The sequence below is a fragment of the Petaurus breviceps genome, unplaced genomic scaffold (genome assembly GCF_028583685.1).
Source record: "Petaurus breviceps papuanus isolate PSGF00001 unplaced genomic scaffold, PetGlider_PUasm1.0 90630, whole genome shotgun sequence".
Lineage (NCBI taxonomy): Eukaryota > Metazoa > Chordata > Mammalia > Diprotodontia > Petauridae > Petaurus > Petaurus breviceps.
In genome coordinates this window covers 1341007-1357318 of record NW_027187291.1, presented here as the reverse complement: position 1 = coordinate 1357318, position 16312 = coordinate 1341007, and the positions used below count along the sequence as shown (strand labels likewise).

At 42.2% G+C, this 16312-nt stretch overlaps 1 protein-coding gene across 3 annotated transcripts in view; it reads left to right on the top strand.

The window, feature by feature from the left end:
* SKAP1 (src kinase associated phosphoprotein 1) overlaps positions 1 to 16312 on the top strand; it is a 391122-nt gene that overhangs the window by 308698 nt on the left and 66112 nt on the right. For all 3 annotated transcript variants that reach the window (XM_069064333.1, XM_069064332.1, XM_069064334.1), the window contains exons 7-9: positions 1606 to 1730; positions 6190 to 6253; positions 11056 to 11256. In XM_069064333.1, the coding sequence (XP_068920434.1) occupies positions 1606 to 1730; positions 6190 to 6253; positions 11056 to 11256 (390 nt within the window). The remainder of the gene's footprint in view (positions 1 to 1605; positions 1731 to 6189; positions 6254 to 11055; positions 11257 to 16312) is intronic.

Sequence of the window (16312 nt, the reverse complement as noted above, 5' to 3'; positions counted from 1 at the left end):
CAATATGATCTCATTCAATCCTCACAACAACCCTGGAAAGTAAATGCTTTTACTATCCCCATTTTGTAGTTGAGGAAATTGAGACAGACAGAGGTTAAGTGACTTGCCCGGAGTCATACAGCTAGTATCTGAGGCAGGATCCGAACCCAGGTCTTCCCGACTCTCACCCAGCATTCTATCCACTGTGCCACCAGTTGTATTTATTAAAAGGATCTGGTTCTGTATTGCCCTTGACAAAAAAATTTAGATCCTACTGTCCCTGTCTTTTTAGGAACTTACAAGCAGGGAACAGCATGATCTTACACAGACTCCCTAAAAAGTATCTTTCTCTTTTTAAATTTCTTTTCTGTTCCTCATATTACAAGAATTTGACTTATTCTACTTAGTCCCAGAGGGCAGACCTTGGAATAGTGAGTAGAAGTTTCAGAATCTATTTCAGTTCGATGTAAGGAAAAACTTCCAACAATTAGAGCAATCTAAAAGAAAAGCAGAATGGACTTGTGTAAGAGGTCATGGGTGGGTGGGGTCCTCCCCCCCACCCCCACCTCCCTCTACTGGAGGTTTCAATTGGAGCCTGAACATCTCTTGTTGGAGATGTGCTCAAGGAGCTCATTCTCCAGGTTGTTCCCACACCAGAGAGCCTCTGGGATTCTCTGTTATACTATGACCTATGGCCATCAAAGAAGGAAGCTGTGTCCCCCTGTCTCTTCAGCACTCCAGGGCTTTGTCTTTCTCCCTCTGCCCACCCCCACCCAAAGCCCTGGTTGTCCTGAAAGGTGGAGTGGCTGGAGCTGGAGGGGAGGGAAAGGTAGAGATTATCTGGATTAGAAAAGGACAAACTATTTTCATTCATTCCGCCCCGCTCTCCCCCCCCCCTTCAAGTTCTGCTTGGGGAATATTCAGGCCTCTTCTAGAATTTGCTCAGTGACCTTGAAAAGGACCTTAACCTCTGGCAAAACTCCCAAGGTAGGGGAGACAACTCAAGCCTCTAATGTTCAGGAGTCCTTAGGATTTGCCTACCAGGATGACAGTTTATGTGTACAAATAATTTGGCATCATTTTTCTCTAAGAGAATTCCTCCCCAGTTTGACCTCAATAAGATGAGTTAAAAAGATGGTCATTTTTTCATCATTTTTCCTCTACTGTCAATCCCCCCTCCCCATCCCCTACTTGAGTAGAGAGCTTCAGAGGGCAGTGACCCAGTGGAATTAGGAACCCTCTGCTGCTGACCCTGCTCTTGGTATGACCTCTGCAGCCCCTCGTAATAGTGCTTCCACTCTGTAATGGCCTTCAAGAGCCCCACATCGCCAGCCCTACTCTCCCAGAGATAATCATCCTTCCTCTCTCTGCTATTATAGATCTCTTAACATTCTAATAAATTCTCCCTCTCTGTTGTACTCTTCTGGCACAATACCCTTTCATGTTGCATTCCCCCAGCCAGACAGCGAGAGATCTTGCTTTACTCTTATGGTAACCTCTTCCTGCTCTTTCCTCATAACCTTTCCCTGACCACTGTGGCCCCTCAGCACAGCTGGTTTTCATGCCAGGGAAGATATCTTCCCCTAGCAGGGAGATCTCTTGGGACATAGATTTCCTCTTTTCTAGGTAAGCAGCCCAAAGGGACCCTTTTTATCAAGGACTATAACATACAGATGGCCCCCCACCTGCGACGAGATTCCAAGAGGGAGTCCTGCTTTGAGCTGACCTCACTGGACAGACGCAGCTATGAGGTAAGAGCCCCTCGGAAGGTCCTGTCCCTCACTATCTCTGCAGCTGCGTTCTCTCTAGCGCAGAAGCCATGATTTCTGTTCTGGTCAGTCATTCTGCAGTCATGGAAGAGTGCCTTCTGTTTTCTGGGCACTGTGCTGAGGGCTGGGGATTCATCCCTGATGCTCATTTCTGACCTGAGATCTGTCATCTCCTTACTGGACTGATCTCTCCTATGCCATGCCCTTTTCTGGGGTCTCTTGTGTTCCACCCACATCCCAGACACTCTGCGGGACAGGGTTTCAAAGCTGTCTTTCCATCTTCTCCATTTCATTATTGCCTGTTCATTCCTCTCCCTCCCTTTTTCACATCACAGACTGGTTTCTTGTCTGTTTCAATATGCAAGCTAATTCCTTTTGCATAATCTCTGATTTAGCCTTAGATTTGCCTCCCCTTCCCTGTTACTCTGTCCTGTCTTCTCTTTCTGTCCTCCAGAGAGTTGTTTCCCTTTCTCTCCCTCTCCTTTTCTCTCTTCCCTCCCTCCTTCTCTTCCCTCTCTTTCTCCCTCCCTCTCCTCCCCTTTTCTCTCTCCTATCTCTTTCTCTCCTCTCTCCCCCCAAAGGGAAAATTTAATTTCCCTACCCAGTTCTTCACAGCAGGCAGTAGATTATTCTTCCATGTCCTTCATGTTATTCAACACAGTCTTCCTCACTCTGTATAACTCTCACAAAAAAAAAAAAGGAAAAGATTCTTTTTTACATGCTGGTGATTTTATTTTCTATTGGTACAACCAACGGACATTTTAGCTCATTGTGAAGAAAAGGAATGCTATGTTAAAGTCAGTCCTACTCATGGTCATTAGCCTTTTGACTAACAGATATCTACTAATGCCTCTCCCTTTGCTCTGTCTGTAGACTTTTAGCTCTTGTATAATTTATATAAATCACAAATTAAATATATATAAATTACATAAAATTACATAATATATAAATTATATTGTATATAAAATATGTAAATTAACTAGTCCTTCAAAAAGTGTCAAATATCTACGTTCATTCACTTCCTCTGAAACTTGGAACATTCCCATAGAGTCCCTAAGTAATCTTAGGTTTTCTGAAACTAGGTATGAGATATATAGATAGAAAGATAGATATAAACATATCTATACACATATATGCATACATGTATATACACATATAAATATATATTTTGATAAATAAATAGATACAAAAATAAATTCTATTGTATGTATGCTTTTGAGTCTTCTTTCTCAAGTTCACAACTCAGCTCACATGTAGCCTGTTCTTGGGAGCCTTTCTGATTTTTCCCCAACTGTGGCAGATGCTTCCTGTCTACCTCTGAAATTATTTTGCATTTACTTATCTGCATACTTGTTGTTTCCCCACTGAAGAATATACCATACGTTCCTTAAAGACCAGGCCTTTTTTTCCTCCTTCCCTGGTCTTTGTATCTCAAGTACCTACACAGGGAATGGAAAAGTATAGTAGGCACTTAATGAATCCTTATCGAATTGAATTCTAGGATTGGCAGATCCTCTTTTGTTCACATTCCAATGTTGCATAATCTTTTCCAATAGTTGGTCAGTCTTCATAGGATTGTAGATGAGGTCACACAGATAATAGGGAGAAAAATTAAAATTTGCTACTAGATCCTCTGACCTCAAATCTACCAGTCTTTCCACTGTGCTGTCATCATCATAGCATATATGTAGTACTTTAAGGTTTGCAAAGAACTTTACATGTTCATCACAGCAACCCTGGAAGATAGGTGCTATTATTATTATTATCCTCATTTTATAGATGAAAAAGCTAAATCAGACAGTTCAAGTGGTTTGCCCAGAATCACAAAGCTGGTAAATGTCTGCAGCAGGATTTCAACTCAGATCTTCCAGAATCCAATGGATTCTATGATAATTTCAAAAAGTTTTATGAAAATGCTTTAATCTTAATTTTGTCAGTGTATGTCTTCTCTCCTCTGAATTTGTTTCCTTACCTGTAAAATGGAATAATAAGGTCATAGGACCTAGAGCTGGAAGGGATGGTAGAGGTCATCTAGTCCACACCCTCTACTTTCATACGAGACTTGAAGCCCCAACAAGTTACAGTAACGTGCCCAGAGTCTCACAAGGTAATAAGTAGGAGAGCCAGCATTTGAACTCAGAATCCTCCAACTCTAAATCCAGTGTTTTTCTTGTCTCTCACTTTAAATTGTCATGTTGTGAAACAGTAGCAAAGTTTATTAGGAATAAAGAAATAAAAGCACCAGACTTTTCATGCAACACGTCTAAATCCGAATCTTGTCCCAAATAGTCCCAATAACAGAAATATTATCCAGGGAGGTCTATTTTTAAGTCATTCATTTAAAATAAGAAAATTAATAAGAGTTGAATTTTTAGACTTGAGTATTGTGGGCCTGCTATATTTTCCAGGCTATCTGCCCATGATGGTGCTTATAGCTTTGCCTTCTTTTTCATTAGTGTAGTACAAATGTTCTTTATCACACCCCAAAGCTACTGCAACAGCCCCCCAAGTATTTTCTTCACCAACAGAGTTTTCCTACTGAAGTCTGTCCTACATACCATTGCTAGAATTACTTCCCTTGGGTAACTTTTTCACTTAGTCACTCCCCATATCAAGAATTTATAGTGGTTTAATATTCTGTCATTTTTTTTTTTAAGTTTGATCAATATACTTGGTTTTTTTTGGGTCACAAACACTTCTCAAAAAGTCCCCAGCTCAAAGTATCTTCTCTTATTTTAAAAAACAAAAACAGCTAAACAAAACAAAGTGATACAATGACTGTGCTTGGAAGAGTGTGTAACATTCTGCACCCTCCATCCACCACCTCTTGTTCATCCTTCATTTCAAAGAGGGCCAGTGACATTGCAGGGTGACGTCTTGAGTTTTGCATGAAATGGATTTAAATGAGGCAGAGTTGCACAAAGTAATAAAGAAGGCATGTTCCAAGCATCAGTCATTGTATCGTCTATTATATTAAATCTAAATGACTTTTCAGAATATTCAAACACAACTTTGCCCCCACTATCATCTCTCCATCCTTATCCTCTACTCCAGCCAAGCCTAGCATCTGCTCCAGTTCTCTCCCTGCCTGTTTACTTATTCCCCCCCATGAGCCTTTCAAAACATTATGCTCCTCTCATGAAATTTTCCTCCTTTTTTTTCCTTTGCTTTTTTTTTTTTTTTGGAGGGAGTAAGGCAGGGCGATTGGGGTTGAATGACTTGCCCAAGGTCACACGGCTAGTAAGTGTTAAGTGTCTAGGGCTGGATTTGAACTCAGGTCCTCCTGACTCCAGGGCCAGTGCTCTGTTCATTGCACCACCTAGCCACCCCATTTCTCTTCCTTCTTTCTCCACCAGTTGGTGTCCATCAGTTCATTTAGTCTCTGACAAAACCAAGCTACTCCCAAGCCACTGTGAACACTTCACTATTTGGGACCCTTCCAACATTCCTGGAGTTTATTCTGTTACGTCATTCTGTATTTGCTGTTGTATTGCTTCATTTTGATTCCGTTGACCTCTCCACGTGTGTATCTGCTATTGTACTGAATGTCTTTTGAGCATTTCTTTTTATTATTATAATTAATAATAACATTTATACAGTGCTGAACAGTTGGCAAAGCACTCTACATACATTATCTCATTTAAAGCTCACAAAAAAGCCTCACATCATGGGAGGTAGGTATTATAGATATGATTATCTCCATTTTACAGATGAGAAACTAAGGCTCAAAGAGGTTATCAGGGGCAGCTCAGTGGCACAGTGGATAGAGTGCCAGGCCTGGAGTCAGGAAGACTCATCTTCCCGAGTTCAAATATGGCCTCAGATACTTAATAGCTGTGTGACCCTGGGCAAGTCACTTAGCTCTGCCTCAGTTTTCTTGTCTGTAAAATAAGCTGGAGAAGGAAATGGCAAGCTACTCTAGTATCTTTACTAAAAAAAACCCAAAAGGGATCATGAAGGATCACATGATTGAAAAACAGCTGAACAACAACAGAGTGATTTGTCCTATCACACAGCTCATAGACATTGGAACCTAGGCCTTCCTGACCCCAGAACTAGTACTCTGTCTGCTGTGTTATGCTGCCCTCTTTATAACCTTTCCTCATAGTACCTGCTAGTTCTGTACTCAATAATTGCTTGAGTGTAGAAAGTGTAAACACTTTGTATGGGACTGATTTGAGTCAAATGCAAAGCTGAATCTCTCTGGTAGGCACACTTCAATTCTGCATATACACGAGTGCATCTTCCTCATTGTTAAAGGAGATGTACAGAATTTGATCTGAATCCAGGGCAGTCAGTAAATGCTGAGCTTTCTAAGTTTGAAGCTCTGACAGATTCTCAACTGCCTGCTTCCTTTCCCTATGCCTCCCTACTAGGGGTCATGGCAATTTTAGTGAAGTATTTGGAAGCTGATAAATTAACTCACTCATTCTTTCTCCAGTTTACAGCTATCAATCCAGCTGAAGCCAGAGACTGGGTGGACCAAATACGTTTCTTGCTGAAGGGTAAGTATCATTAATATAGGAGCAGTTGAAATTACCCAGCATACAGATGATCTAGAGCTCCCTGTGAAATACCAGAATTTTTCCTGTCCATCATCACAAATGACAGCAATAGTAATAATAATAAGATATAGATATATTGCTTTCAGTCAGCAAAGAGCTTGCCAAATATTATCTCATTCGATCCTCACAACAACTGTGCAGACTTGGTGTTATTATTATCCCCATTTTACAGATGAGGAAACTGAAGCAAACAGGGTTAAGTGACTTGCCCAGGGTCACCCAGCTAATAAGTGTCTGAGACCAGATTTGAACTCAGGAGGATGAGTCTTCTTGACTCCAGGCCTGGTACTCTGTGCACTGTGCCATAGGCTATGGCCAGAAGAGACCTCAATGATTATAGTCCAATGGTTCCCAAAGTGTGGTCTGGAAATCCTAATGAGTCCCTGAGATTCTTCCAGGGGGTTTATGAGGTCAGAACCATTTTTATAATAATATGAAGATGTTTTCTTTTCTAATATGGCAAATATAAACAGACATAACCCATATTAACAAATGGGGCAGCTAGGTGGTACAGTGGGTAGAGTGCTGAACCTGGAGTCAGAAAAACCCGAGTTCAAATCTAGCCCAAAGCTGTGTGACCCTGGGTAAGTTATTTAACCCTGTTTGCTTCAGTTTCCTCAATCTATAAAATGGTAAACCACTCCAGTACCTTTATCAAGAAAATCCCAAATGGGGTCATGAAGAATGAGACAAAACTAAAAACTAAACAACAGTAGGGAAGGGGTGAAGTCCTAAATAATTCTTAAGAGTGTCAAGAGATCCCAAGACCAAAAAGCTTGAGAACTCCCATAATCTGTCCCACTTGCTAGTACCTCCATTCCAGGCTGCCTCGTACTAATTTGTATTGACAACTTTGAATTTTAATGATTTCGTGACATGGGAGACACTAGCACAGGACCTCCTAGCATGCTGTGCCCACGTCAAAGAAGGTGCTGTGCGCTTTGAATTAAGCAGAGTTGCAGTAGCTCAAAAGACATGTGAGATGCTCAAATTTAGAGCTATCTCCACTCCAAAGGTTCACATGGACTATTTGTGCCCAACCTATGGTAGAGCCTTCCGATCCCCTATTGGTCTGATCAGCCACAGTCAGACACACCCTACCTTGACCCCAACATTGTGATGTGATTTTGGTCTTCTTCAAGAACAAAGGACAACAACCACTTTGAATTTATTTGCATTTACTCTGTTGATACTTATATGTGTATTTGTCATCTCCCCTATTAAATGTAAGTTTAAAAATAGGAATGGTTGCATTCTTCATATTTATATCCTTAGCAACTATCCCAGTGTCTAATACTACATAATAGCTGCTTAATAAATGCTTATTGACTAATCCATTGTCTGAGTTTTGGAGAGAGGAGATAATCATCAGTAAACACTCCTAAGTCTGGAAAAGATCTTCAGCCTTGAGGCCACATCTGATCTTCCAGGGTCTTTTGACTGAGTCCAAGTTCTACAGAACAAATCTTTTTTTGAGATTTCTGTGAAGTCTGAATTCAGTCAAAGGGCCACACTTGAGGACCTAGAGGGCCACATGTGGCTTCAGGACCAAAGTTTCCCCGCCCCTGTAATACATAGAAATAGAGGGAACCTCCAAGATCATTTTGTCCAACCCCTTCATTTTATAGAATAGTAAACTTCTTGTTGTTATTGTCGCCATTATTGTTGATTCGTGTTCAATTCTTTGTGACCCCATGGATCATAGCACAACCAGGCCCTTCTATCCTCCACTATCTCTCAAAGTCTGTCCAAGTTCATCCTCATTGTTTCCATGACACTATCTATCCATCTCATCCTTTGCCTTCCCCTTCTCTTTTTGCCTTCAGTCTTTCCCAATATCAGGATCTTTTCGCAATGAGTCTCATCTTCTCATTTCATGGCCAAAGTATTTAAGCTACCTTACCATGAGAAGTCTGACTGAGGCCAAGTAAACAAATCACAATAATGAGACAGGGCAGGAAAACCTCTGAAGCCATCCAGCTCACCCCAAGTCTGCACCTACGCCACAGGGTACCAGGGAGATTCCACAGTCTGGCAAGGACTCATCCCTGGGGTCCATAACCACAAATTTCCCCCCTATCCCTAATTTAAATTCAGCCTGTTACAATGTAGGCCCCACTTCTTCCTATCCTGCCCTCAAGCAGAGACAGGCACCCAAGAGCAGGGTATCATTTATTCGTGGGTTTATTCAGGACCCTGGAGGGTTAAAAACTGGCTTCTTGTTTGCCAGTCACCATTCAGTCTGGGTGGGGAGTGCAGCCTGAGGCGTGGTATCTCTGCTCTTAGAGCACCCTCTGCTGGGCAATGCAGCTTAATGACAGGTCAGAGACAGTGGTCAGGAAGGCTTCTTGGCATTCATTGACCTTACAGGTAGACTGGGCCAGTCCAGAAATTCATATCCTGAAACTGTCCAGTTTAGAGAGTATTTGTTCATGTTTCAGAGCATCTAAAGCCCTACCTCCTCAGGAAGAGGGAGAAAAGTCCAACTTTGTGTCTAGCCTGTGAATAAGTGGGGAGATCTCTCAGAACTGGGAATTCCAAGCCTCATCCAGCTTTGAGCTTCTTTCATAGATGAAAAGGAGTGCAGTTGTGCTCATTGCAAAAAATTGCCCTTTTTCCTCGGGTGGGCTTTTGCCATCACGAGAACATCACACAGAATGAGGCAAACACAAACGTTGATGGAGACAACAGTGTACCAGCAGATCTAGGTGCCTGGGATTTATGCATGTAATATACCCCTAAGTGAGTAAACCTCCATAAAGCACAGTACAACTTTATTGAGCTTTACCCTATGGTCCTTTCAGAATTCCACATTGAAGAAATTATCCATTCCATTTATTTTTTTAAAAAACAAACAAAATAACAACATATGAACAAAGCCACAAATGTGCCTTTGATCTTTTCCTCATATAAGGTGGCTCCAGAATTTTAGATGAAAATTATTGCACACCCTTTATTAAAAGCCTGATCCAGCTGAACATTGTTATTGCCCTGTAAAATCAGAGTCAAAAGACTGCACAGCCTTTCCTTTCCTAGAGTGGGGATGGTTTCATTTACCCATCCTGTAAAGTACCTTAGCTGAAGGGAAAACAAAAAACAAACCAAAAAAAAGGCTTTCAAGGGTATTCAGTATCCCACATCAGAGAAGAACAAGACATCTGCTTATTAAGAATCACATAACCCTCTCCCTCTGGTGCCCTGATAAAGGCCTGTGGTGCTATATGTCTCAGCATCACTGTGCAATGACCCACTTTATGGTCAACGGACTTTATAATTGCAAAATGACATTGCTGTGGCTGCAATTCATTTCAAGTCAATTCTGCCGACATTTATTAAACCCTCTACTCTGTGCAAGGACCCCTGCTAGGCACAGGTCCTATAAAGACAAAAATGAAGAACCCTCTACCTTCAAGGAGTTTACATTCTGCTAAGGGGATACACTGCCTTCTCTAGCAGGATAACAAGAACAAAGCAAGTACTATTTACTGTCTTGGGGCAGAGAGGGAGATCAAGGAAGGCTTCAGGGAGGAGGCAGCAAATGAATTGTGCTTTAGGTCTCAGAGTGGAAGTGAGAAGGGAATACATTCCAGACAAGGGAAAGAACCAAGGTAGAAGCAGTGTTATCTGCAGACAACAGCTGGATTGTAGAGGGTGTGAAGAGGAGAAATATCAAATAAGGTCATGGACCTAGAGCAGGATGGGTCCTCAGAGGCTGTCGAGTGCAGCCTACTTTACAGATTGGCATAATCAAGGCCCAGAGAAGAAAGGAGATTTGACAAAAGTCACACTGGTAGTAAACTTCAGAGAAAGGATATGAACCCAAATCCTTTGGCTCCAGAACCAGAGCTGTAGAGATATAATAGAGGGGCCAGGAGATGGATATGATGGGCTCTTTACTGCTGAGAAATCTGCATTTTATCCTAGAGGGAACCACTGGGGATTTTGGGGTGGGGGGTGGGGGTTAACAGCAACCAAGTCTGTGTTTTAGGAATGTCAGTTTGGCAGCTGGGAGACGGGAGAATTTCACCTCCGAGCCTTTTTACCCCTGTTCCACTTAAATCCATTTAACTTGCTTGTCATGGCATCACCTCCCTAATGTCATGGTTCTCTTCAAGAACAAAGGACAAACAGCAACAACTACCTTTATCTTATACCTTCAAGGTTTTGGTGGTGGGTTTTTGTTGTTCTTGTTGTTTTTATTCCACTTCCTCTTGTTAGGACCCTTCTATAAATTCCACCAGCTCTCCTGAAGCCCTCCAGACCAAAGTCCAGAGCAGCAGGGCCATTAACAAGATGTGCTCTATTCAGCTGCCAAAGCCACCATTGATCCCCATAAGCCTCATGTACCTTAGAGAACCTCTGGAGAGCCCTCTTCTCATTTTCTGCTTGCCAAGCAGTGCTGGCTTGTCGACACTCACTTTTCTGCCCTTTTCTCTTGTCCTCATGTACTCACACACAAGCGTACGCTCCCCCCACCTCACACCCCCTCCACTTTCCGAGGTTGCTTCATCCTGATCAAGTTTTATTGCAGAAAAGGATTTATGTTGATGGCTTAAACCTTACACAGTGTTCATCTGGCCTTTTCTCTAGATTTCCTGCCACAGGGGCCCACATTAAAAATAACAGCGCTTAACCTAGTATTTCCATTTTCTTTTGACATGTTTTATTCCCTGGACTCATTCTTGTCTTCAGCTTTTTTCCTTCTCTCCATGTTAATCCCTTGCTGTCCTTTGCCCTGGCAGATCTGAACTCTTTAACCATCCCTTATGAAGAAGAGGAAGAGGAGACATATGATGATATTGATGGCTTTGACTCCTCAAATACTGGTCCACACTGCAAACCTGTTATCTTTCCTGGGAATTTGGGGAAAAAAGAAACTGGGATGGAAGAGGACCAGGAGAATGGGGAACCAAAGGAAGAGGAAATCTATGAAGTCCTGCCAGGTGAGAAGATGTAAATTCTCCCTTCACTTCCAATTTGGATATCTCTAGAACTGTTTAAAGGACAGGCTTTGATAAAGTTCAGGGTTGAGTTCTTGTAAAGGGAGGAAAAATGGGACCAATCCTTGGGAATCTTTTTGGAGTCCCAGCATGGAGAGCTCCCTTGATCTGACAACAAGATGAACTTACAGACTCTCAGAGTTGGAAGGGAACTTCAAGGCTATCTGCTCTACCCATTTGAAGCATGGGTATAACATCCCAGTAAGAGCTCCCATGTTATATGCTTTATTTAGATAAAGGAGTGTGCTGATAAGTATTTAATAACTGGCTCTCCAGGGGGAAATACACACACAAGACACTTTTAAGTTTAATCTTCATTATTAAACATCTTATCCATCACTTTCTTAAGTCTAGGAGATCAAAACAGAATGATAAATTGAGCCTCAATTTGTAATGTTTGCTAGTTTCTGAGGTAAAAACACTCACATAGAAAATTTAATCAGTTGTCCCAGCACATCACTGCCTAGATGCTAGTCTCCATCCTTCCTGTCTCCTTATGGGAGCAAAGAATAAAATGTCTGGAGAGCCTGAAGTCCTTTTCTAGGTCTACTACTAGCTGACTGGGAAGCCTTGGGTGAGCTACCTCATTCTCTCCCAAGTCTCAGCATCCTTCTTTGTGTAATAAAAATGACAATAGTGAATAATAAAGGTAACCATGGCATGATAAATAGAGGTCAGAAAGACCTCCTGTACATTGTAGCTGTGTGACTCTGGGCAAGTTACTTAACCTTTCATCATTCTAGACAATTTTCTGAAATTATAAGGTGCCTAGAAAGTGCCCACTTGAATTGGTAAAGGTAATTTCCTTACTCAAGTATCCCCTCTGTCAATGAAACCACAGGTTCAGTCTCTATCCTACAATAATAGCTGCTATTGGGTTTGTGAGGGAAGGAGGGAAAGGAAATGAGTATTTATTAAGCATTAACTGTGCTAGGCACTGTGCTAAGCTCTGGGGATAATAAGATAAAAAGAAACACAGTCCTTGACCTTCTAAAGGGAGTTGAAAAGTAAGGGGGTGGAGGGAGGCTTTTAAGTACATAGTTCAGGGGAACGTTTTTGAAGTCCAAAAAATGAGGAAAAGGTCCAAGAGCAGGGCCTGCCTGAGCCCCTCCATGAAATAGAGACTACAGGAGGAGCTCACCACCTGGAGGAAGAGGGGGGTGGACCTTGAGGAAGGCTATTCCATGGTGAGCAGGTCACGGGGATGGTGAGTTATTGGGGATAGGAAGCCCTCAGGAACTTCCAGAATGCCTGGGTGAAATGGATGTAGAGGCATGGCTTTGAAGTCTAGAAAGTCAAGAACAAGATCAGGAAAGGAACTGTAAAGCATATTAGTCCATCATCAAGCCTTTATTAAGTGTTTATTGTGTGCCAGGCACAGTGCTAAGCACTAACCCTTACATATATTATCTCAGAGAAAATGTTCATTCACCTCAAAATTGTATAAAATATTTCAGAAGTCCAAAGGACAGGGATAGGGATAAGGACTGGACCCATGAATTCACTGATAGAAGGAACTCTTGAAAGAGGAAAATCCCTCTACCGGTGGAGGTGGGTACCTTCCTTGTAAATTATGGCCTTAGAGAGCTACCTAGAGCCCTGAAAGGGTAAATGACTTATCCAGGGTCACTCAACCAGTATGTGCCGGAGTCAGGACTTGAACCCAGGTCCTCCTGGTTCTGAAGCCAGCTCTCTATCATTTTCATCATTATTGTCAGATTTATTCCTTACTTTTACAAGGAGACAGAAGAGCTGGAGACTAGCTTCTAGACCAGGGCTTATTCATCTTTCTTGTGTCCTTGACCCCATGGCATCCTGGTGAAACCTATGGAGCCCTTCCCAGAAGAATGCTTTTAAATGCATCAAATGAAATTTATGGTGAAGTAGAGTTACCAAAATATTATTAACAATATCCATAGCTAGCATTTACATAGCATTTTCAGGCTTGTGGAATGCTTTGCAAACGGAATCTCATTTTATCCTTATAACAACCCTGAAAGGCAGGTGCTATTATTATCCTCATTTTACCCACGGGGAAACTGAAGCAGATAAAAGTTACATGACCTGCCCAGGGTCACACAGCTAGTAAATGTCTGAGGCCAGATTTGAATTCAGGTCTTCCTGACTCCAGGTCCAGTGTTCTATCCCCTGAGCCACCTAGAGAGGGAAAAAAAGAATGGACCCCCAAGTTAAGTAGCCCTGAACTACATTATGTGACATGGGATCCTTTGTTGGAGATGTTGTATAGGGGAACCATGATTCAGATGGGGGCTAGAGTAGATGACCCTGGAAGGCCCCTCTATAAGTTCACCTTATAGTCACAGCAAGAGAGGGATTCACTAGATGCTGGGGCTTACTAGAAATTTAAGTAATAAAATTTATTAACATAGTATTATGTTATGGCCTAATTCATTATTAAATTATTCTAAAGAGCTATCTATGGACAAAAAAAAATAACCTTCAATATGAGCATGGGCTCTGTCCACAGCTTCTGTCTATAAGCATTATTATACATTTATTACAAAGAGATATCCACTGACATCTCCAAAAATGTGGACAGCACTGCTTCTTGAGGGGATGCCAGCAGCTGGTGTGCCATATAGAGTCCAGTGTGGGAGAATTCTGAAATTAAAATGAAAAGACTAGCTATCTCGTTAGATGGGGGTAACCTTCCCACCCACACAGATAGACCACAACTACTTTGAGCCTCATACACCAGTCTTCATGAATTTCATGGCCACAATATTCATCACCTTGTGTTCAAACTTCAAAGTATCATAGATTTAGATCTGGAATGAACCTTAGGCATCCTCAAGGTCAACCCCCTCTTTTTACAGAGACAGAAACTGAAGCACAAAGAAATGGAATGATGTGCCCAAGGTCATACAGAAAGCAAGTAGGAAGGCCAGGATTTGAACCTAGTTATTCCCTCTGATTTCAAATCCAAAGCTGTTTATTGCTATGGCATCCCTTGTGCCTCCTGAGGGAGAACATCCCTGAGCTTGACCTCAGAGAAGGCCTGCCATAGCTAGCTGAAATAGGCTTCTAAAACCAAAGCTCCCCCCAAATCTGCTGCTGCATAGCAACAGAATAGGGCATCTTTTGGAGATCCGTACGCATTATGGCTAAGTCCTGTATTTTACAGGAAGTAGAAAATGAGTCTTTTTAATTGTGAGGTTAGTTAGACCACTGACTCTTAAAAACCTAACCAGAAATCTCCACTCTTGCAGAAAATTGTCAAGAGCTCATTGTATCTGCTTTAGAACATAGAGGTAAGCTGGAGTTTACAGGTCCTAGGTGAACTTAGGGACTTTGGAAAAACCAGTACTAGGGGAGAGGAACAGCTGGTTGGTTAAAGAATGCTATTAGTAAGTAAACTGCTGTCTCAAAGTTCTCCAAGGAGAGAATTCCTGCCTCCTGAAGCTATAGCCTTTCTCTACCTGAGTACCAGTCAAGTCCTCTGAAATAAGGTGCCAAAGGGGAAAGGTTTCCAAGACCCCAGAACTCCTCTCTGGTTGGGTGGGGACTTCAGACACCACCCACCCAAGCCCTTGGGATCTCCAGCCTCTTTCTAGGCCACCTCCAGCCTATGCCAATCTCCCAATTTCCGACGCTCTTTGTTGTGGTGTTTTATTATGTAAATGAAGTCTTGGTTGAGGTCGAGCTATTTCTTGTGTCTCAAGTTTAAAAAAAAATGATAATTTCCCCAGCAAGTCATCGTCGTTAATGAAGTTTTACAAAAACAGATACAACCGAAGGAAAATAAAATTTCACAGGTGATAAATTTTTCCAATTTCCCTGGCAGAATTCGATAGGATTGTTAAATTAAGAGTGAAGGTGTCTGTTAGAAAGCAACGAGCAGTGATGGGTAATTTTATAGAGTGGAAAATTGAATCAAATTGCTACATTAAAACACAGCTCCTCTGAGAATCTTCCCTTTCGCAGTCTGCGCCATTGCAACAGCAGGGGTGCAGAGATGTAGCTAATTCACAACGCCATCTAAAAGGAGATGCACTCCCAAATTTGGCTAGGGTCTTCCTAATGATATCATACTCCAGCTCACCCCCCCCACCCAGGCTCAGGGAAGTATCCAGTTGACAATCTACTTTAGGGTTACAGCTGTGGAAGAGTGCTCTGCAGAAACCTCATTGAACAGATCTCTGGGAAAGAGAGAATAGTCTTTTCATTCACCATTCTTAGTCCTAAAAAAAAAAAAAAAATGGGGGGTGGGGAGGGTGACTCAGAGATTGGCAGAGCAACACAAGATAAAATAAAAGCTGCCTCTGGAGCCAGTATTTTCTACCTGGGCACTCTGAGGAAATGAAATACTTTGGGTGTCATCCCCCTACCCCAGGTGGGAGCTGATGTGATCGTATCCTTCATTACCATACCTTCCCCTATCTTCTGCCTCCCTCCCCAGCCAATGTTGAAGTGCCTGGGTATGAGGGCATCCTGCCAAAAGTCATGCCAACTTGGATGAGTTTTATTGGATCCAAGGGGGTTGCCCTGGCAAGCAAACCAGTCTACTTTATGTTGAAAAGAGACAAATTCCATGTCCGGAATAGCTGTCCAGTCTAGAGGTGAAAAGCTTAATGGAAAATGGCCCATGCCCATGTTAAGAGGAAAGCCCCATTTCTTCTCTCTCCTTGAGGATATAGGAACTGAAACCAACATGTTTCAGAATATCCCAAGGAAAATACAATGCCAAGTTTCCAAGGTCCCTTCCTAAAAGCCTCTATCCATCACCACACTTACAGGGTGCCTTGCAGCTGGGAGATATTGTCATTTAATTATTATATTAATGTTTCAGCCACAATTCTTCATCCTCCAGCTTCCTCTCCAGCACAATTTGGTACTTCTGGAGTTCCTTTGAGAGATTTGACCGTACCACACCAGAGAGAAGTAGGGAGAAAGAGAGGGAGAGAGAAAAGGGAGGGGAGAGAGGGATAGAGAGAGAGAGAGAGAGAGAGAGAGAGAGAGAGAGAGAGAGAGAGAGAGA